This window comes from Nothobranchius furzeri, chromosome 4, assembly GCF_043380555.1.
Source record: "Nothobranchius furzeri strain GRZ-AD chromosome 4, NfurGRZ-RIMD1, whole genome shotgun sequence".
NCBI lineage: Eukaryota > Metazoa > Chordata > Actinopteri > Cyprinodontiformes > Nothobranchiidae > Nothobranchius > Nothobranchius furzeri.
This window is the reverse complement of record NC_091744.1, coordinates 3,402,027-3,425,782: the sequence shown is the minus strand read 5'-3', so window position 1 is coordinate 3,425,782 and position 23,756 is coordinate 3,402,027. Positions and strand designations below refer to the sequence as shown.

Genomic DNA, 23,756 nt, shown 5'->3' with positions numbered 1-23,756 from the left:
CCTCTGAGAACAGCTGAGGAGCGGACAGAAGAACTTGTAGATTTGTTCTCATGTTTTTTGACTCTGTGGTTGAGTCAGCACAGAGCCAACAGGAGGTGTCTGCAGGAAGAGATCAAGAAAACCTGGGCATTACTAGTGCCTGGAAGATGATGCTCCACAAGAGGAATCCTCCTCTTCCATTTCATACAGACATCCAGCCGCCTAGGTTTTCAGATTGCTTTACATATGATATATTCAGGTGTCATGGTTTGTTTCTCGTTGCACTGTTTCTTGCATTGCTCAAGGCATCTTAGGGATCATGGTCCCAACGCAACGGCTGGATGCTGTCCGAGTTTCTAATTTTTTATTTTTTTATTTTTTTCTCTGTGCACCTAGAAGTTTTTAAGTGTTTTAGGACTAGCATCTTGCCCGGCCAAACACAAGTGTATGTCTCACTGATCCAGTCAGGTCACACATTTTGTCAAGCTGTTGCTGGAATTGGCTGCCTGGGCTTTCAGTTTTAAAACAGACTGATTCTGAGGACTGCAGGAAAAGCACGCAAGAATAACGTTTCTCAGTGTGAAGAGGCAAGTTTGGAGATTCTTAACAGCCAGAAGTGAGCTGTTAGGGATTCAGGATTGCAAAAAGTCAGAGACAGAGTGTAAATTAAGCCACTAAAACTTGCCCGACCACCTAAAGATATAAACCTATGCTCCAAATAGATGAAAGACTCGAGGACTGTTCCAATCTGTCCCATATAACACCATCCATGATTACTCTAATACTAAAAAAAGGGTCACATCATAATATTTGATGTTATTATGCATTTTATTCTCCCTCGTCTGCACCACACTGCACATCATTTACACCAACTAACACGCTAAAATGTGAAAAGCAGAGTGTTCCTACTATTTTAAACTGCAAGTCAGCTGGTGCATTGATCATTTGCCTTGACCTGCTCTAGCAGCGAGCAGGAACACTGTTGACACAAACATAACAAGGTGGTTCCAACGCCAACACCAAAATATGGTCTATTGTTATTGTCAGGTCAGGTGCATTGATGAAGAGTATACCTGCAGGTTAGAGAGGTGTGTCTGGAAGCGGCTTCAATAATGTGAAAGTGGTCTGGCTATGAGTGGACAGGAGGCACTCATGTGAACACAAGCATGCAGTCTAAAAGTAAACAACTCAACAATACATTGGTTTTGCTGTGTCGATCACAAGGTGAGTTTAACAGGTTACGTCGTTTATAGAAAACAAAAATTAAATATTTGACCAAAACCATGTAAGCCTTTAGGTGCCAGTGGTCCCCCAAATCGTCAGCATTTATGCTGAAAAACATTTGATGGATGTAGAATAACTAGGTGGCATGCATAATCATTCTTCTCTGTGGTCTTCTACATAAAGCGGACTGACAGGAGTGGAGGAATTAAGGGCCCGTTTTGTAACCACAGAGTCCCGCTCGGTCTTTTGCAGTCGTTGAGTGGGCAAAACAGTTAGCCCATCTTACCTGCTGGTGCTAGTCAGAGGGGCCGATGGCGCCAGTGCTCACATCTGTCAGTACGGCCCAGGGCCGCTGTGGCCACAATGTAGCTTATCACCAACAGTGTGTGAATGTGTGTACATGGCTGAATGACTGGAGGAGTTGTGAAGTGCCTTGGGGGGTTGGAGAACCATAAAAGGTACTATACAAATACCAGCCATTTACCGTAAAGCACCAATTAAAGGTGTGGAACTCTCAAAAACATTTAAATGAATATTTCTGATTCACTCTGAGTTTTTCATGCAGGCTGAACATGAAAATAGTCTCCTTCACCTATCTCCTGCATTAGATAATGATAGAAAATAGACAGCGAAACTCGAGGATTTGAAAAGCTAACCATTAGTTTTAGCGACACCACCGCACAAGAAATCTTGTGTTTGTGGAGATTAAACACCCAAGGTGCAAGTCAGTGGTCGAGTTGCGTTGCTCTTATCCAATCAGAGACAAAATGTTCAGATATCAGGAAATAAATTCTATTGTGCTCTTCCGCACTCGGCTGCAGCAGACGTGTACGTGCTGATCCTAGCGCTTCTGGAGTTTTTCTGCCCGGGGAACGGCTTGCAAGCCATTCATTCTAACGAGTTTCCAAACCTTTTAGCTTGTAAAGATTACACTTGAGTGTTTCACACAGGTTTAACATGTGATGTAAGAGCATATTTGTCATGGGCAGAGATGTTGTGAAACCTAAAACCCCGGTTATTTGCATCCACAAGCAAATATTGACCAGGGGCAATTTGCAAATCTCCATCTTAATTGGAGGATTTAGAAAAAAATGTTTTAATGCTGCATATATCTTCACTTTCATGTGAAAAACAGGCTAAACTGTTGAAAAGTCTCTGTTTAGTGGAATACCCGGCTATGTTGTGTATAGGATGTTTTACAACAAGCATTTATATTTTCATAAAAGCTTATTTACAGTTGCATTTAAAAATCAAAGCTGCTTTCATTACGTGACAGCTTATTGTAAAGAATGTTAAGGCATCAGCCTCACACCACAAAACATGATAGGAAATGAAGGATGGAAAACATTAGTTGTAAAAATAAAAGCTGCTACCAACAAAGTTAAGTCTCAAAATACAGGTGCTGGCCAGTAAATTAGAATATCATCAAAAGGTTGAAAATATTTCAGTAATTCCATTCAAAACGTGAAACTTGTACATTATATTCATGCAATGCACACAGACCAATGTATTTCCGATGTTTATTACGTTTAATTTTGATATTTATAGGTGACAACCAATGAAAACATCAAATCTGGTATCTCAGAAAATTAGAATATTCTAAAGGCCAATGAAAAAATGTTTGTTTCTCTAATGTTGGCCAACTGAAAAGAATGAACATGAAAAGAATGTGCATGTATAGCACTCAATACTTAGTCGGGGCTCCTTTTGCCTCAATAACTGCAGTAATGCGGCGTGGCATGGACTCGATCAGTCTGTGGCACTGCTCAGGTGTTATGAGAGCCCAGGTTGCTCTGATAGTCGTCTTCAGCTCCTCTGCATTGTTGGGTCTAGCGTATTGCATCCTCCGCTTCACAATACCCCATAGATTTTCTATGGGGTTAAGGTCAGGCGAGTTTGCTGGCCAATCAAGGACAGGGATACCATGGTCCTTGAACCAGGTGCTGGTGGTTTTGGCACTGTGTGCAGGTGCCAAGTCCTGTTGAAAGGTGAAGTCTGCATCCCCATAAAGTTGGTCAGCAGCAGGAAGCATGAAGTGCTCTAAAACTTCCTGGTAGACGGCTGCATTGACCCTGGACCTCAGGAAACAGAGTGGGCCAACACCGGCAGATGACATGGCACCCCACACCATCACTGACGGTGGAAACTTTACACTGGACCTCATGCAACGTGGATTCTGTGCTTCTCCGCTCTTCCTCCAGACTCTGGGTCCTTGATTTCCAAAGGAAATGCAGAACTTGCTTTCATCAGAAAACATAACTTTGGACCACTCAGCATCAGTCCAGTCCTTTTTGTCCTTGGCCCAGGCGAGACGCTTCTTGCGCTGTTTCATGTTCAAGAGTGGCTTGACACACGGAATGCGACACCTGAATCCCATGTCTTTCATGAGTCTCCTCGTGGTGGTTCTTGAAGCGCTGACTCCAGCTGCAGTCCACTCTTTGTGGATCTCCCCCACATTTTTGAATGGGTTTGTCGTCACAATTCTCTGCAGGGTGCGGTTATCCCTAGAGCTTGTACACTTTTTTCTACCACATTTTTTCCGTCCCTTCGCCTGTCTGTTAATGTGCTTGGACACAGAGCTCTGCGAACAGCCAGCTTCTTTAGCAATCACCTTTTGTGTCTTGCCCTCCTTGTGCAAGGTGTCAATGATTGTCTTTTGGACAGCTGTTAAGTCAGAAGTCTTCCCCATGATTGTGGTGCCTTCAAAACAAGACTGAGGGACCTTTTAAAGGCCTTTGCAGGTGTTTTGAGTAAATCAGCTGATTAGAGTGGCAGCAGGTGTCTTCTATATTCAGCCTTTTCAGAATATTCTAATTTTTTGAGATACCAAATTTGGAGTTTTCATTAGTTGTCACTTATGAATATCAAATTTAAATGTAATGAACATTGGAAATACATTGGTCTGTGTGCATTGCATGAATATAATGTACAAGTTTCACGTTTTGAATGGAATTACTGAAATATTTTCAACCTTTTGATGATATTCTAATTTACTGGCCAGCACCTGTATGTATGTTTTATCTTTGGCACAAATAAATAGCAATACCTTGTAACAGTATTTTTGTTAAAGTAATGAAAGGGTAAAGGTAAGAACCAATGAGTGTAATGTTAAAACTCCAGAAACAGCGTCTTATTTTGGCAGCTACTGACCCAGCGGACCTCTAGCAGGTCAATTCCATCTTTAACACTGGCTGGTAAAATAACTAGCATTGCAAACAAAATCATCAGATCTTCAATTGCTGACTCTCACCACACTCTGTGCTTTAAAAGCTAATACCTGAACTTCCTTTCATGGTTACTTTTATCTGAAATGCAGCTTCAGAGCTGAAGTAGTCTTTGAAAATCAACACCACCAAAACCCTCTCAGAGCTCCTGCCATGCTGGAAATGGTCTGAATATGCCTCTTTAATTAGTTTAATGTGGTTATTTTCATTTTATCTTTTATTTAAGTTTTTTTAATCTAAAAACACAATATTTCGATGGTGCTGTTGTTTTAAGAGATTTTTAGCAGATCTGGGTAACTTAATTGTCTCTACGAGGTACAAAATCTGATCACAAATGTACTGTAAAGATGCTCATTAAATGAAAGTTCACATTTGAAATGACAGGAACAAAAAATTATTTCTTATTATTACTCTGCAGCTTCCAATAAGCACTTCTTCTGTATCTAGTGTATGATTAATAACAACATATCATCTAAGACAGTTTTATCAGTCTCCCAGAATAAGTTCTGCGATACATCACATGCCCTTTGTATGTGGTTGGATTCCAGAATTTCACTAATTCAGTAAGAACTTAGAAAACACGATTTAGTAAAGGAAACAGGACTGTGATCCTATGAGAATCACACTAATGAAAACAGATGACAGTTGGTAATCAGAAACAGGAAATAAATAAAGGAATCTTATTACAAATCAAGTAATAGATCTCAATTGTTCAAAGGTTCAAAGGCTTGGTTTGGACTCTGAACGAAGAAGGTATTCCTGGTGTCGTTTGTGAGGATGTGCTTTGTGTGCTTTGTGTAGAGTGTGTTTGTCTTACCCACAGTTAGCTGACCAGTCAGTTGTCCCTGATCATTTCTTGCATTTATGGTCACATTTCTGTCTGACTGGAGGATCAGTGGACTGTCCTAGGGAGGCACAAAGAGAAACAAAGATTAATATTTCATTTAAAGTTGTGGTTTCAAGTATGAATGATTGCCTTGTGAGTCATTTTTGGTGAAAGAAAAAAGCTCTGGTGCTCCGGTTTCAGGAAGTAGATGTTAGTTGGATTAGTGCAGGGTGGAAAATGGTGGTATTTGGAGTCTTACTCGTCAATATTTGCAAACATTTTGCTTCTTATTTGCTAACAGCCAACACAACTCTTCTGCTGCCCATGTTCATTTTATTTTCTTGGGTAAAAAAATAAACACTGATGTGTTATCTCCACAAATACCACAAGCTTGAACACGATTCACCATGTTGGGAGGTAGCTAATGCTAATTGTTAGCTACTAGCCTAGACATGATCTGATTTTCCTTGGTCGCTAAATCAACCCACACCTCTGCGGTCACAAGCAAAGATGGGTGATCGTGTGTTCCAGTCATCCTCAGAACTCAGAATTACCAAGCAGGAAATGATGTCACTGGCTCGTTTTGCGTTACAGCTTCCAACTTGAAAAAAAAAAGGATGTCACCAGTGTTGTTGAGTACTAAACCAAAATAATTAGATAACCAAGTATTCTTTGCATCTAACCCTAACCCTAACACACACACCCTTTGACAGTTGCCACATACAACCAGAAAAACATTTCAAATCAATTGTAAAAATATAAACGCCAGGAAAAGTAAAAACCATAAACACTGGTCAACGTAACTATTGATAACAACAATAAACAACTTTCCGGTGCCGTTAAATAGCAAAAAGAAAGAAAACTGAACATTTAAATGAGAAAATAAATAAAGACTACTTCCTGGTAGAACTAGGCGCAGCCATCTTTAATTGTGGGATCTCTGGGTCCTCTGAAACCCATGAGCTAGCAACTGGGAATTCCAAGCTCATTACGTAATTTTTGGGTAACTTATCTCTTAAAACAAGTCCCGAGGGCAACGGGATTGCACTATGAGTCCATGAATGCAAATTATACAGTAAGCATGTTTACATGTGCATCAGTAAATTAAACTATTTCCTTAATTCAACTGAATTGTCTTTTTTTTTTAAATAAATATAAACACGTTAGTCTGACTGAATGCAAAATTACCCAGACAATGCAGTTGAAAACCAACTTCCTCTGCATTTAAACAGCTCAGTCAAGCTAGTACCGGTTGGACACTCACTTTTAGGAACTGATAAGACCACAGAAGTGATCTTCCGATAACATCATCGCCATAATGTAACAAACTTAATACTATTAAAAAGTACATTTCGTATCAAATCAGAGGTGCTACTGCGTTGTTGTTGTCTATTTCTGTTTTAACTGTCTGCTTCGTTCCTGCCAGCATTTGTTTACTATTTCTGTTGCTATAGACTAACTGGAAGAACGACATCATGAAATGTCGTCACTTACCATAGCGGAGTGGAACGCAGTTCGTTCAATAATTAGGTTTTCTAAGGTACATGTAAAATACGATAAAGGCTCCCACTTTATTAATGAATTGACTTAGATTTGCATGTTAATGCATTGAGGGTGACATAGAGCTGTCTGTCTTTTTCTGACCTGAGCATTTCCCCTATTTCCTTTTTTTGTTTGTTTTTGCAGTTAATGCATTTGTTTGAAGACTTTTTGCATTAAGAGCGCACACGAAACAAAGAAAGAGCGACTGTATCTAAAAAAGAACAAGCATTAAATATTTCGCACTGAACTTCCTTTACTATGTGAAATTAATGTAATAGATATTTTTTCTACACCTGTGGTAAAGATCTCTTTTGCCATGCATATGTAAGCAACTATAATACAAACATTGTCTGCAAGGCATACATAAAATGATGGCAAACTACATAGTGTTTTAATAAAGAGTAGTTCTGTAGTCTCTTATGTTTAAGCGTCACAACAGGCAAAAAGTAAAAGGGCCCCTAAGCACAAACCTTGCATGGTAATTTCTCTGTAACATCCCTCCTTAGCATATCTTACAACTTGTAAATGCTTTTTTTAGCCCCAGCCAAGAGTTTTTCAGGTCTTTATTCAATATTTCCTGCATAATGACCCTGGTTTGCATCTTTTCTTTCAAACCATTCAATAAATGTGATCTTTTTGCAGCGTTGAAAGCCAGGCTCTCTGGTAGATAAATAACTATCAAAGATACAAGCTGGCATCATCTGAATTCAGAGGACATGCAACGCTAGAAAAAATAACACTAAGATGCTTTTTCTTCATTTGTATTTGCCATTGTCCTTGATTAAATAATTAGCAAGGCTGTTTCAAAAAGGGAAACATGAGTGGGCAAAGTCACGCTTGTTCATTTAGCATGACTAACGAACATAGTTATTGATGTAGTTAAAAATGACTGCAAAAACAAGAATTAATGGTCACTGAATTTTATGTAGCCTTTCAAAAACAACAACCATCAGTACTTTGTCCTGAACCCTTGCCGAGCTCCAAACTGACAGTAAAATAAGAATTTTGTTTTCTTCCAAAAGATTTAAAACCAAGAATCAGAGTTTTCTGTTTCTCCTCCTTCACTGATGTCACCTTCACACTACCCCACAGACACGGCTCTTTAATCAGCCAAATTAAAATGAATTTCCTAAAAAATGAAGATAATTCCTTTACCAGAACAAAATTCCTAACTATTAAACCCCCAGTTTATTGAACGTTTAATTCCCCTTATCTAACTCACCATAATATTATTTGTCTTACAGAAACTTGGCTGCAGCAGCAGAATTGTGTTAGTATATATTGAAATGACAAAGTAGGCTAAGAAAAACCAAAAGACCAAAGCTTTTTCCTCTCAGAGCTTGGCTTTCAGAGCTTCTCTTGCAAAGTTGAAATGACCTAAAACATTAATTGTCCTCACAGCCCACACCTCGAGTGTTATCTTAGTTTTCAGGATCTTTTCTTCTTGGTACGGAGTTCTGACATTAAAATGGGCGATTTATATATTCACCTAAAGTGATCCAACAAGCTGTGACTGGAGCAATGACCGGAACATCATGTGTTAGCCTTTTCAGATTGGCTCGGGTTGAAATGTAGATATTGAAATCATTTTTATCACATTCAAAGCCCTGTTGTTCCAACCTCATATTTAAATAAAACATCTCATCATGCCTCATTAAAGGTATTTGCTTTACAAAGACTTTGCTTTTCTATAAAGAAGGGAAACTTTTACTTTCCAGGCTCTTCCTTCAGTGGAACTAGCTGCCAGTCTGGGTATGAAACACAAAACTCCCTCTATGATAGTGTTTATATAATGTGCCTCTTCAAAAAAAAAAAAGCTCATATTTGACTAACTCTAACCCAACAAACTTTGCAAGTAATCTGCATAATTTATTCAAAACAGGATTTTGTCAGACTGTTTGTTTGCTTGTTTGAAATTGGGTGTTTGTGCATCCGCCCATTAAAAAACGGCCCTCATTTACAATCTAAACGAGATAACTACGACTGTAACTTTGACTTCCATACTCCATTAAAAGTCTGATTGAGGAGCCACCCGGTGTTGGTATTAGTTTATGTTGGTTAGATTTGTGCTGCAATAAATGCAAACTTGGTGTCTGTCACTTTTATTAAGAACCAAAGTCAATCTAACATCCCACGATCTGTCTGCTGCTAACACCAATCTATGTAAGCAATTTCTTCTGTTCTCCTCATCTCTTTTATTAAGTCTATCCACTTTCTGTCTTTAATGCATTTTGTATCTCCACCCTCCTCCGTCTGCTTTATTCTCATTTTTAAATAACTTATTTGTTTTTTTTTCTGTATGAAATGACTAACTCACAGGTGACCCAGTTCCTCTGTTGATTTCCCATATTATTATTATTATTGTGCTACATTTCCGTTTGAATTTTAAATGAGAAATGTGTTCAAATTGGAAAGTCACTGATCCGTTGAAATGGAAAAATCCCTCCCCGTCTTTTTATTCCCTTCCCGAATTCTCCCCCAATGTGCACTTTATTAAGTTATGGAGAGATACATACAATTTATTGTTTGTTTATGTTTATTAGGATAAAATTTGTACCGTCACGACTGTCTGTGGAGTATTTTGAAGCTATTTTAGTGGACTCTTAGGGAGAAGAGCGACAAACAAAACAGCATTGACAGAACAAGTCACACATAACTGGACTACAATTTAGTACCAGTGAACTCCTGCACACCTGCAAGCCTTTTAGCCTAGGCATTTACACTTTGACAGGTGAAATTAGCCAAATTTCAGATGAGTGGCCCACATGATTTATCGTGCAAAGTGTCACTCTTCAGGTGCCTAATGCATCTTTGCATTAATTATTTTTCAACTGTGTGTGTACTCGTGCGTGTATGTGTATGTGTGTGTGTGTGTGTGTGTGGCAGCCTTCGCCGTATTATCTTTCCATTTTGTTTAAAGCGATTGCCACTTTGTAAAGTGTTACAGATGTAATGAGCTATGAATCATCCCAGCCTAATGGACAGTGTGCATGGTCGGGCCTGATCCCATTCACTTAGAGCAGGACTCTTTTATTTAGAAGCACAACCATACATGAGAAGTCACATTTGATTTAGCAATGATATGCTAATGCAGTTCAGTGTGGCCTCTAAATAATTGCAGCGTATTATCAGCTGATAGAAGCCAAACAATCTGCCCGGTAACAATAATGACTTGACTGATTCGGATGAGAGAGTTGTCTGAGCTGCTGAAAGAGGTCAAAAACAATGATCAAAAGCTATTACTCATTTCATTTGTATTAATATCAATAAAACATAAAGCATGGAAGAGTTTTTGTTATGTGTGAATCTTCCTGATTGTTCTAATTGTTTTATATATTGTTCAGGGTCGCAAGTAAAAGGAAGATACTCCATTTATCAAAAGTACACTGCAAAAAGGTCTAATTTTAGATGTTTTATTTTATTTTAGTAAAAAAATTTAAAAAAAATACTACCAAAAAAATCCCTATATAGAAAACATAATTACTTAAAATAAGGTGACTATTCTTAAATATGAGCAAAATAAATAACTTTGTAAGAGTTCTAGCCAAGAAACATTTGCTTATGCTGCAGGGGGACTACAATCAGAAATTAGCCTTTTTGGCAAAATTTGGGTATACCGTAAATCCTCTAATACAGGCCGGTATTCAATTAAAGGCCGGGTCTCCCAATTTTGGCCGGTGTCGGAGTCAGCGGAGGTGAATAATGGCCGGTCTCTTATTGTGGCCGGGTGGAATGTGGTAACAAGCAAGTATGAGCATCTCAGCGGCAGGGTTATAGTCCCCTAATCAACCAGCAGGAGGCAGTAGAGGTTCACGCAGACCTTTATTAGGCTTTTTCTTCAACGCTTTGTAACGCTACAGACACCGATCCTCTATCACGCTCCTACCACACAGAGTCACGGTGTCAGTTAACCATGCTAATTCAACCCGCTCCACAGAACACACATCACCTTCCCTGTGGCTTACATAACACTCACACAACACGCAAATCAGCACATAGGAACCAGCAGAACGGTTGGAAACACATATAACACAATACCCAGAATGCACCTGGCTTACAACCCCAGCCAGGTCAGTACACTATCAAGTTCAAAGAGAACGTGCTGATTATGCTGCAGAACACTCTGGGGAGCAGCAGTAGGGGGTTGTATGAACTAGTCTACTTCACTATAGTGACTTTTTATGCCTGTCGTCGACTAGTCGCTGTCACGTGATAATGACCGGCAAGATGCAGCCCTCGGAAAAGACAGCAGCCTGCTGTCAGCAGGTGACAAGCTCCTGCGCTCGGGGGGTGGGGCAACGCGCTGTGCCAGACCGTAGGTACTGACACGCGATTGTTCATGTCGGTTCATTTCCTTTAATGTTTTCTGTCTTTTATTTGCGCCTGATGTGTATCGCTGCTGTGGAGCGGGGCGCTTCACCTTGTCCTCCGACGCACAGATCACTGATGCGGCCGCCAAGCAGGGAGGGCTCCGCTGTTTTCGTGGTCGGTAGATCTGCCTCCTGAGCACGGCCACAGTAACAATCAGGTGTCGCCACCTCAAAAACTAATTTAACATGCGATCGTTCATGTCAGTTCATTTCCTTTAATGTTTTCTGTCTTTTATTTGCGCCTGATGAGTTTCGCTGCATGCTGTGGAGCGGGGCGCTGCGCGCATCACCTTGTCCTCCGACGCACTGATCACTGATACGGCCGCCAAACAGCGAGCGCTCCGCTGTTTTTGCGGTCGGTAGATCTTTTAGAACTGCAGTTCAAAGGTAACTCATAAGGTGAATATATATGAACCCAGGAAGCAGTTTTTCTTTAGGAATGAGAGGAGATGCAGGAAGATAATAAACATACAGGACAGAAAAATAGTCAAATAAAAACAAGTTAGTTTTTGTACCTGCTGGTTGCAACAAACAGACACCATTGAAGGTAATCAGAAGTGAGGAACAGAAAATGAAATAATTATTTTAATGTTTAGAGCAGCAGGAACTCCGAGAGGCTGCAGGCGCATCAGTGAGTTTGCGGCCGCTGCGCAGCGGGAGGGGGGAGAGGGCTGAAGCAGGGGGAGGGGGGAGAGGGCTGAAGCAGGGGGAGGGGGGAGAGGGCTGAAGCAGGGGGAGGGGGAGAGGGCTGAAGCAGGGGGAGGGGGGAGAGGGCTGAAGCAGAAACTACCGTTGTTAAAAGAAATGTGTTTAACTTTGAAAATGTGGGCGCAATTTTAATTGTCAAAAACTCCAGCGAACCATTAGTTCATTTTGCTCAAATAGAAATAGAGGCCTGCCTCTAATACTGGCCCTCCTTCCAATAAAGGCCTGGAGCTTGATGAGCTTGAGTCAAACACAGGCCCGGGCCTGTATTAGAGGATTTACGGTATTTACATTGTAAAAGTTTTAATAATGCACACTGTCCCTCTAAATCAAATAAAAGTTATCCATTTATTCATTATCCAATTGGCAGATTTTTGGTTTTAGTTTTCATCATATTTAAGACTTCTCACCTTATTTTAAGTGATGCTACTTTTCTTTGATATCCTTGTTTTGTGACAGGAGTGGGTTTCGACCCACCAAAAATCAACATTGCATGTACGTGCAGATCAAGTCTATATTGAATCCATCAGTCTAGACAAATTCTAGACGACTGCTGGATGTGCTAACCAGATCCATTATTTGGACTTCTTAATATGCTTAGATGTCAATATAACTTGAAACATGTGAACTTTGGGTTGGGTAACTTTTTAGAACGTCGAATCCACGTCTAAAACAGGTGCAACAAATAACATAATAATGTGTTCAAAGACACGTCGTGGCAATGTCATATCCTGGTCTTTCCCTCACTCTTATTTTACTTCTACTGAAGATATAGACTGTGACGCCAGATGACGTCTTTCATCGACGTCTTGTGGACCTCCGGTATTCACGTCTCCATGACATCCAGACAGGGACTACATCTGAGCCAAAGGAGGTTGTCATGGCCGTCCTGTCGATTGTCACGTAGACACGTCGCAGTGACGTCATATCCTGGTAATTTCCCTCACCTTCATTTTTTGGTCCGCTGAAAGTGCAGACTGTGACACCAGATGTCTTTTTTGAACATTCCTTAAGACGTCCAGTACTGACGTCTCAAGTACCTACAGATATGAGCTAATTCTGGTCCAAAGAAGATAGTTGTGGACATCCTTTCTACAAAATATTGTTACTTGACTTTTAAACATATTTTATACTGTCATTAATATGAAATAAAAAACAACCATAATTGATCATTTGAATAAACTGAAGTTTCCGTCTGTTGGTCCGTCCGTCCAGTTGTTAAGACTACTAATTCATACTTCTCATCAGTTGGTGGCAGTAATGCACCTCAAAGTATTTGACAACCACCTTAAAATCTCACAGAAGATGAAGGAGGAGGAAGAAAAAGAGGAGAAGAAAATGCAATTTGGCCAAGTTAGAGCATCACTTCCAGAAGTTTGAAGGTGTTTGTTCAAGTTTGTTCGTGTTATATTCATTTCTGTTAAGCTTTGTGAGGTTAACTCATCCAAATCTGCTGTTTTAGTAGGTCTCCTTGCATTGGCGTAAGCTAAAAATGGTCTCAATGCTAACACTAGCATGTCCCCTGTGACTGATTAATACTGATGCAATAGTAATCAACTGTCTTTAGGACAGGAAAGGAGGAGAAAGTCAAAAAGTCAGCATGGATCAACCAAAAGTTGTGAAATAGAGAGAATTTAAACTTAAAGACAAAATTTGAGACAATATTTAAACTTTAAACCACTTTAAACCATTCAAACCATTATTAAATCACAAACTCTTATTGTTGTTTACATTTATTTCTAAACAAGGCTTTTATGTGAGACTTAACAATTTTAACCACAAAATTATTGTTGCACCACATGATCGATACATTAGTCTAACAACAAAATAAACCATCCACAGATGATAATTGCTCCCCATTCATCATATTCTGGCACTGTGTTTGCTTTTTGTTCAGTAATACCCCGTCGTCATGCAAAAATATGCCTTGATGAAAATACATCCACTCACCTCATGCTCTCTCCTGTAAGCTGACACAACATACACCACTGCACCATTAATTCAGTTAATAGTTTAATTTCGCTTTGATTATAAATACAGGCACAAAGCTGCCAGCCTGAGGTAGCCAATGTAATTAGTCAGGTAATAATAAGCTGTGAACTGGTACCACATCATCTCAGCCTCCAGCCGTGCAGACGGGTCCTAAAAGCAGCTCGCAGGTCTCTGGTTCCATTTCTTCTGTCGCTGATGGACCGCTCTCTGACAGTTTAGGTTAAGACTCAAAGTTACATCTTAGATCTTCATTTCCAATCAGTTCATTTGTTTTCTGCTAACAGCTTTCACCTTAAAAAAGTATATTGTGAGACGTTTTTGCCCCAAATAGCTGCATACATTTGCCTGATTTCTACTTCCCTATCAGCAGAGCAGCTTTTAGCTTTCTTGATTATATCTGTTAGTGATTGCCCTTCTCACCATGTGGCTGTCTGTCTGAATGGTAATAGAAATGTGCTTAAAACGACATGCCTTCAGCCGTCACTTTGATTAAAATTCTCTACCTCTGTGACTTTTTCTTCCGGGGCTTTCCTCATCAGTCTCACGCTCTGCATATTCACAACAAAACTGAACAGTTTAAATCGCACACGTCTGTGTCTTTCCCTCATATACTCCGAGCAATATCACCAAATCAAAAGCGGAATGTGTTAATAACTAAAGGGGAAAAGCACAGAGCAATGTTTCATTTTATTAATGCTGTCAACTACTGCACAAGCTAAAGCAGAATACCAATCAAACCGTGTGTGATAAACTGCCTTTGGGGCTCCTTCATTCCTCTTTCGACTTTAATTCAACTAATTAGCAAGAACTGTTAAATAAATGATGTGTTTGTTGGTGTTTGGAGCTAATTTGTTGTTTTGAATCCCCACAGCCAAATAACAGCAGAAAATAAACCTTGTTGCCCAGGAGTGCACTCTCAGGGTAGTTGGATTTAATATGTTTAGGGGTCTTGATGTGCATTCGGGGGACCGATCATCTATTTAACGTCTCATCAGAGTCCCTTAAAAGTTGTTTGCCAGTAGTTTTAGCATTGACTAATGCTATTAAATCTGAAAGTGACAGTAGGAAAAGGAGTTTGTGAATCAGAGTCAGGCTTATATCAGAACTTGATAATGGAACGTTTGAGGAATTGGCTCTTTTGTTTATTGTTGCAACATTAGATCCCTTTAGCAGAGATAACATCAAACTGTTGATTTACACTAGCCTAGCATCTAGACCGTCATTTACCCATGCAAAACTGTCAAGCTAGCAACGCTGGTCAGTATTGTGGCTGGCCAATCACAGCCATTTATTTAAAAAACAATGTGTTATTTTCTGCTTTTTGATGTTTTGTAGTTCTTCCAAAATGTAATGGTGGACTGTCCCATTGACCGACATCCGTAGCAGTCCAATCACAGCGCTCTACTGGTTTGGTGGGCCAATCACAGCACTCTATCAGGCCGGTGGGCAGGATGTTACTGCGATTGAATGAAACCAAGATGGTCATGGCTCTGTAGCGGTCCAATCACAGCACTCTGTTGGTGGGTAGGATGTTACTTATGCAAAGATGGGAACGGCTCATTTGAAAGGGCTTTGGCATCAACTTTGGACGATTTTGACATGGGCTGTCTCGGCAATGAGTGATGTTATTGATCAGTGCCAAAAGGCACGGATATTAATAACATTAGATGTTTTTTTCTTTCAAAGTACACCCGCTATTTATTTATCCATTTGGGAGAGAGGTGGAGTTGTTGGGTAAAATGCAGCATTTAACAACAGGAAGAAGCACAGCTTTTTTTTTACTGTGCTCAGTAGAAAACCAAAACACAAAAATGACGGCATTGGAGGGATTTCTGCCACATTTTTCTGTGTTGGGAGTTCAGAAATGGTGATTTTAAAATCAGCGTAAAGGCTGCTTATTTTCTATTCCTTCCGCTTCACCAGTAACTTCTCACAATTTAACAAATGCCAGTTGTCGACGTCTGCTGATGTCATTCCCTATTTAGTTACAGCCAATCAGCAAACATTTCTGAGTGCATACCCCCATTCACGCATTCCGTTAGTCTCTGACATGGCCTGGAAATTGGTCCTTTCAGAACAGCCTGGTGAATTGGAGAAACACACACATTCGGAGAACGTCCGGTAAAGTTACCGTGAAGTTCCGATAGTAGAAACGGGTCTGAAGTTATACCGTAGTCCCCCTTCATGAGATGGCCTAATTTGTCTGATGTCTGCGGCTCAGCTAGAGCTCAGGCAAGGAGCTTGAAGTACAGCTGTTGTTGTTCAGGCATTTGTTTAGGATGGAGCCTTTTTAACATATCCGTGTGGGAGAAGGCAGCTAGAGGTCCAGAGAATGTCTTGGCGTCCTGCGAAGGATGACTGACTTTGGAAAATTGGCTAAAGGGAGCGATATTTGTATTTTTTAGCTGGTCATCGCTAAACGAGTAGATTTTTATTCCCTTGTATTTTGTATTTCGTAGACATCTTGGCACTGAGGGATTATTGATTTTGAGTAACTGTTGGTTTGTTTTTAGAAGAAACAGCATAAGAAAGAGTTTTATTTCAAGTCACCAGGAACTCTACTAATCTTTATTTAAATGTTCCTCCAATTCCAACAACCTTACCATTTTCCCATTACATGTTTGACACATTGTTCGTATCTCTTTCTCGCTGTGGTTTCCTTGTTGCCTCTATTTCATTCAGCCCCACAGAAGATTACACAAATCCTTTTTCATTTTGTCAGAAATCCCCTTTGGTATGTGTAGTTCTTCTGTGTTCATGTGTGTGTTTAAGGCCTATTTTTATTTAATGGGCAACACAGACTCTTTTGATTAACCTTGTCACCCCTATATATCAGGGTGATCCATCCCAGACGGATCAGATGGATAATATAGATACCACAAAAAAAATAACATCCCATTACGAGCTACTACCACCCTCATCAAAGCTGCAGGTTCCATTTTCGGTCTACTCGACTTTTCATTTTAGAGGAATATGTGTTCGTTTCTAGTTTTCCAAGCCTGATATCAAAGAAACAAATCAGAGAATTTAAGATTTAACTAAATCTGGCAAAGACCAAATTAAAACCAATTGTTTGTTTAAAGGTAAGTGGATGTCAGAGTGGCTGGCTTGTCATTCATTTGTGAAAATCTTTAAATATTGTCCACTGAAACCCTTCAAATCTTTGAAGTAAAGGCTAGAGTCGGAATAATTGCACCAATTATCTATAGAGCTGAAAAAGTGTAAATTTTAGTTTCTTATTTTCCTTTAACGACACAATTCTAAAACATAAAACTGATTCCTAACGTTGTGTCTGTTATTCATTCATGTTTTCATCAGGATACTTTGAAACAGCTAACTGAAATAAACAATTTCTCTGCAAAGTGATAAATCCCCAATCCTTTTAACTTGGCTTGCTCTATTATTTAGAAATCACTACTGACATGACGACAATTAAGAAATACATGTTGTCTTTATTTCTAATCTTCTGCAGCAGGCCAAAGGTTTTCGTGCTAGTATTTGATATAAAATAAATGCTCCTCTTGGCATTTAGACTCATTTTCCAGCATTTTAAAAAACAACTTTAGCTTGTTAGCTTGTCGTTTGTAATGAAGATTTCCTTATTTTTGGTTCCCCTGTAAAGTGACGTTTGCATAAGTGATTTCTAAACTTTTGAGCAAACAACAAAAAGTTAATTCAGTGATGGATTTTTTAAATGTAATATGATTCTTAATAAAAAAAAAATAAAAATAAAACAATTGGGTCATTTGTATTTTTTAATGGACTGAGGCCAACATTGTCATTTTGTTAGCATTATTACTGATGTTCTTTCATCAAAATATTTTCTTCTGTTCCTTGTAATTTGAAGCCTTAGTTTACACGTAATTTAGTCAACTTTTTATTTTTCTGAGTTTTGTAATGAAATAATTTTGTCATAGTCCTTTGTTCCTTTCAGCTCACATAATTACTCAGGTCTTCTCACACCTGTTGCCCATTAGTCAATCAGCCCAATTGCTCCCTTTCATCAGTCACCCTCCACAGTTAAATAGTCCTTTGTTTCTCTGCAGCTTTTGCCCTGTTTCTGCCATCATGTTGCATGCTGGTGGCATTCAGTCGTCACTGATCATTAGTTCATCACATTTTTTGCTGCCACATCAGTGTTTTAAATTTTAATATTCAAGTGTTTAATATTTTGGTAATGTTGCATCAGAGCTCACAATTTGGGTCAACTTGGGAGTGAGCTGGTGCCCACATCTTCACGTCCATTCCATGACAGTGTATGGGTTTATTTTCTTGTCTTTAAAAATTACAACATAAAGACAACTACTTTGTTTCTTTTAAGTGCCTATGAGAATGAATCTCACAAAAGACAATAGAAGGCCAAAAAGAACACAGATGTGGAAGAAAACTGTGGCAGATTTTGATTCTTCAGCAAATTATCTGTAAACAGGAAGAAGTTATCTAAAAAACACAGCAGACTACATTCCTTAAGGACCAGTGATTCACTCTGATACACAAAAAACACTTTAAAATTTGATGAACAATATTTTCCATTCTGCTGGTTAAGCAAATTTACCTTCATTCTTACGATAACATTCATTTTCTCGTGTGTATATAGTTTAAAATAAAGTTTTTCAGATCCAAGGTTTCTTCTTTTTCCATCACAGAACATGTTTAAATGGTTCCAGCTAGACGTAGGACTGCTAAGTCACCCGATTCTTTTTTTCAATATAAGGACGTGGTGTCTTGATGGTTTTTTTATATCATCAGAAGTAATGAGTGTCCTAAAACAAAGAAGTGGAAGGAAAAAGCAACAGAAAACTCGAGATCCCAAAAGGACGACATGTGCATTCTTTTCTATTTAGTCTTGATGCATTTGTTTTCAGCTTCAGCTTAGAAACATCTCACAGAAGCAATGGAGTGTGTCAGCTCTTAGACAGCAGGTAAAATTAACACCAGGAAAATGGGATGTTGGAAGTCTGCGAGCACTGTGTAAGTTTAGTCTGGAAGTAAACCTTCCCAACCATAAAAAGACCTGACTCACCAATCATTTCCACTGTCTGTCATCTTGTAAGTGTTCTGCAGGTATGACAGAAGCTTTAAATTGATGCAGACATGTTGGATGGAGCACTGTATGGTCATTATGGGCCGTGTCAGTCAGACCAGCAGAGACTCACTGCTATCGCACTGGTTAAATTTTTTAAGGATCATGTTGGCAACCAGCCACTATTCGACTGCTTTTGAGATTGATGGAATTACAATGGGTTTGGCCAAATCTTAAAGAACAACCTGACATAGTATCACAAGATCTGGTGCTATTTGCACTCAATGTATAGAAAACTCGTGCTTTTTAAGATTAAATTTCACCTAAATGTAGCTGTACTTAAAGTACCTTACTGGAGTTTTCTACTTTCAGACATGATGTATGATTTTTTAGAAATCCTTAAAAGTGATTATCTTATCATGTATGTGTCTTTTTTTATTTATTTTCTAAGCACGCCCCCTGCCCCGCAGAGCTCCGCACAATAGGAAACTGAGTGCCGGCCAGAACTAACCAATAGAGTTTGACTACCTCTTAGATGCTTCAAATTTAAGGAAGTACCTTGGCTGATGCAGACTTGATGAACTTTTCATGGACAAGAAAGTCTCTAAAATATAAATATATGAGAACACAACATGACAGGAGAATAATACGTTGGATACAGAAGGACATAAATAAACAAGAAATGTGAAGTCGCCATCTTAAAAAAACAGAAGGAGAAATTGTGTGATATGCTTATCAGCCGCTATATGGTGCCATCGGATAAGAGAAATACTCCGGAAAGAGACTCAAAGTAAAATTGGCTGATTTGTAGCCATTCTGTACTAAATCAGTTTAGGTAGCTGTGGCGACCATCTTGATTCGACTTGGCTCCACTGGCCCAATCCCGAAACTCACTCCCACCCTTTCACCCCTGAATTGAGCGTTATCGTCTAGCGGTCCGAGTGTGTAGTGTCCCAATTCTCAAGTGCAGAAGTTGACCACGCCCCTTTTGCACCCTTGATCTGCACTTCACCCAAATACGCAATGAAGCAGACCTTGGCAAAGGGTACTACCTACAATCCATTGCTGCATGGGGATTTTGAGAAGGCAGAGTAAAAATGTAAACCAACATGTATGCTGAACTTTTAATCTGTGATGTAAACTTTGCATCCTGCAGCAAAAAATATGGAGTGGAGGAAGCTTGTAAAAATGTGTTAACACGGTGGATTTATTACATGCTTTAAAGAACAAACTCCAGCGGTGAGTTTGGCTCACTGCAGAAATAAACACACACACAAAGCATCAACAGTCAAACGCAGCCACACACCAACACTCGTCTCACTCTTGAGCGCGACCGTCAGAAGGCTGAGAAAATAAACTGTAAAATAATTAGTCATCATGCTAGATCAGCCTTTCTCTGTGGTGGACCACAACGGGGTCTGGCCACTAGGAGCCGAGACGCAAAATTAATAAATAATAAATAAATAAAAATCTCACAACCCGCAAAGTTGAGTTTAAATTTTTTTTTTGTTGTTTTTAAACATTTTTAGTCTTAGACTTTAAAAGTTTTACATCTTTTAGATTGCCACTGACAGCAGCTACATTTAAGTTTTACCCCGGGTTTCCACAGGAGCCGTCAGCAGCACGTTACTGCAGCAGCACGTCTTGCTCGCATAAGCTGCTGCTTGGCCCTTCCCACGAGACGCAAAGCAGCAGGGGAGCAGCTGTCACCGACAGAGCACAAAGTCACACGAGTGACTTCGTCAGTAAACACAACAACAAGCAGGAGAAAATTACAACATGGTTTGTGTTTTATGTTCCGTCCGTTTTATAATCGCCAATACGGACCTGGAAAACAAAGGAGACCGCTAGCTTTGTGATAACTTCTCACGGGGCCACACAGTTAGTAACATTTTTTAAAAGTAAAGCAACCGGAAGGCAGTACGTTCTTTATTCTGAAAATCTCGGGAGCTTCTCTCCATTTCCGCGTCCGATTTCCTGTCTTTCCTTCCCCAAAAATTTCGAACTTGACCCGTTTCAGAGGCGTCACGCGTAGAAAATAGAACCGGCGCGTACAGGTTGGTTTATGCTTGACGCGTCCTCGAGGTCCGCACGGCTCCGCACGTAAAATTGGCATCATTTTTCGTCATTTTAACAACCACGCCCCTCCACCGCGCCTCCGCACAGCCCAGAATTTCTGCAACGCGCACCTCGGAAAATTTCTAACCACGCGGACGGACGGACGCGGAAAACCATGGCGGCCCGGCAAGAACTAGTATGGCAGAGGTTCGTAAATACAGACATTTGTATGATTCAGCTCTCAGAGATCACCGTGATCAACATGTTGTTAATAATTCTTGGAGAGAAATAGCTCGCACTGTCGGAAAAGACGAGGACGCTGTTAAAAATGCTGAAATGTCATGTTGTAAACAGTAGTTTCTACTTCTACTATGGTGTAGTGTTGGATGCATGCTGTAGAGCTCCATGCTGCCCCGTTCAGTTTAGGAGAATATTGGCTCACCGCAGAGACGAGCCGCACAAACCATAAACGCTGCGAGTTGTGAAGCGCATTCCATTCACGAACCGCATCACCGCGCGGAAAGTGAATGCGTCAAGCATAAACCAAGCTTAAAGGCCGCGACATGCTGCTCCTGAGACGCGGCCGACTCGCGCTGCTGACGGCTGCTGAAGGCTCCAGTGGAAAAGGTTCTGTTGACCACAGCGGTTCCTATCAGCAGCTATGACGTGCTGCTGCGGTAACGTGCTGCTGACGGCTGTTGTGGAAAGCCGGGGTGAGTTTCCCTCTGACTGAATCGCTGCTGCAGCATGCAGGTCTAGCTGTGACATGATCATCCTGAGAGTTTTAGTTGCAAACAGCTGACTTTTCTGGTTAGGTTGAAGACGTTTTGCTTCTTCTGTTGCCAGACTTTTGTTGTGCTCACAAACAAACACATTGGATATGCTGCAAGCCTTTTTTCTTTCTTTCTTGAAAACATGTTTCTATTCTAAATAAAGGTGTTGTTGTTGTGGTTGCTCATGGAATTAAAATCATGATGATAATTATTTCATCAAGTAAGACCTGTGGTTAGCTGGCTAAATTAAAACGTGTAATATTTTCGGATCCTGCCTCTTCAGAGAATCAGAATCAGGAATTGATAGGAACTAGAATCTAAACAAGGAATTGGAATCAGAATCGTTCAAATTCAAACAATGTCCAGACCTTCTTGTACTACGCACTAGAAGCCTTACTGCGCACTTCCTTTAAGTGCACCTCACAGAAGACCACAGGGTGCAGTGCGGGTATTGGGCCATGGTTTAATCTGTTGTTGTTTAAAGTGCTAGATCAGAGCTCCTAATGAGCCTTTCCTTTAACTTCTTTCTGATGTTTGCACATAGATGAATGTGTGCCAAACGATGCATAAAAATATTTAAAACAAATACGTAAATTTGAAAGTTTATGTTTGAACTTCCAAGGATGAGACCAGGATGGAGCAAGAAAAGAACGTTGATGGGACACATATTTGAAAAAAATGCAAAGTCTCACTGCTTTCATCTTTTTAAAATATTTTTTTCATTTTTACTTGATCTCTATTTTAATTGCCCTGTCCTCAATTAAAAGTGAAGTCTTAGCTGTTCAGGCAAGGGACGAGCCCCTACTTATTTACAGTCTTGTTTTACCCCGCTTTGATCTCTAGGGCTGAGCTCTCAACCTACCTTCCCTCTGCTCTGTATGTTGCTTTTAACATTTACACGCTGTTCTTCCTCTGCACTACGTCGGTACTTCTGAGTTCTGAGATGGACTTTCATAGCGCGACACAGGAACCAAAGCATCTGAGAGCAATGCTCTGCTGAATACAATGTATTATTGATCACAAATGCACAGCTATCACATGAACATAATTATGAATTATGTTCAGCCTGGACCTCTTATTTAGCATTTCTTTCATTGTTCGACTGTTAGACTCTCCTCTCTGTGGAATTTAAAATCTTTGCTCTCCAGTTCAGTCTTTTCTTACTTTCATGTTAGAAATCTTCTTATGCTTTAGTTAATAACTTTCTCTTTAATCGCTGGTGAAGGTTCTTAGTCATCATGGTAATCCAAAGGGGTTCGAATTGGTCCAACTGGGCTTCTTTGTTTCTTTAAGATATTTCACTTCTCAGCTGGGGAAATTTGTCAGTTATGACTGGAATATGGAAGAGTCAAGCATATAAACTGTAGCTGTCTGTTGTTGCTTAATGAGCTGAAACTACCTATGAATACCCATACCCCCGAGGAGCCATTGAAGTCATTAACCCCTATTGTGTGTGGTGACGGGTGTTTTGATAGGATGCAGGAGAGTATGACCTAGCCTGAAAGTGCTTTGGGGTTTCTCCTTTATTCCCCTTGCCTTCCTTTATTTTTCACTATTGTTTTAAGCCTATTTTCTGATTTCAACACCCTGCACATTTTTGTGCTTAATCATTAGTTTGTCTCCTATATTAATCCACTTTATATATCTCTTATTTTCCCAAAGTAAATTCTGAGTTAAAGCTCTTGTTCATTTTCAAGGAACATCAAACGTGACTTCATTTGTGTCTTAACGTACATGAGAACTATTTGTTTACTGAATTCTGAATCTGAAATATAGATGGGACAAGACTTTTTTGCAGAGGGCTTCAAACATTTATATTTTCCAACCAAGTTTTGACAAGTCGTGTTTAAAGATCAATCATCCCCCTATCTCTGGCCTGATCTTAAAGTTCAGGCATTTTAGTTGTTATTTTAGAACACATCTCGTGTCTTCACTTACAACTGTGGCTAAAAGTTTGGAAAAAGGCACGGATATCTCAAAGATTGCTGCTTTAGCTTTTATATATAAATGTACGCACTGTAGAATGATATGAAGAGTGAT

At 39.8% G+C, this 23,756-nt stretch overlaps 1 protein-coding gene across 2 annotated transcripts in view; it reads right to left on the bottom strand.

Annotated features, from left to right (window-relative positions):
- The window catches only part of LOC107391070 (zeta-sarcoglycan), a 547,146-nt gene that overhangs the window by 125,358 nt on the left and 398,032 nt on the right, over nucleotides 1–23,756 (bottom strand). For both annotated transcript variants that reach the window (XM_070550008.1, XM_015968123.3), the window contains exon 4: nucleotides 5,245–5,332. In XM_070550008.1, coding sequence (XP_070406109.1) covers nucleotides 5,245–5,332 — 88 coding nt within the window. The remainder of the gene's footprint in view (nucleotides 1–5,244; nucleotides 5,333–23,756) is intronic.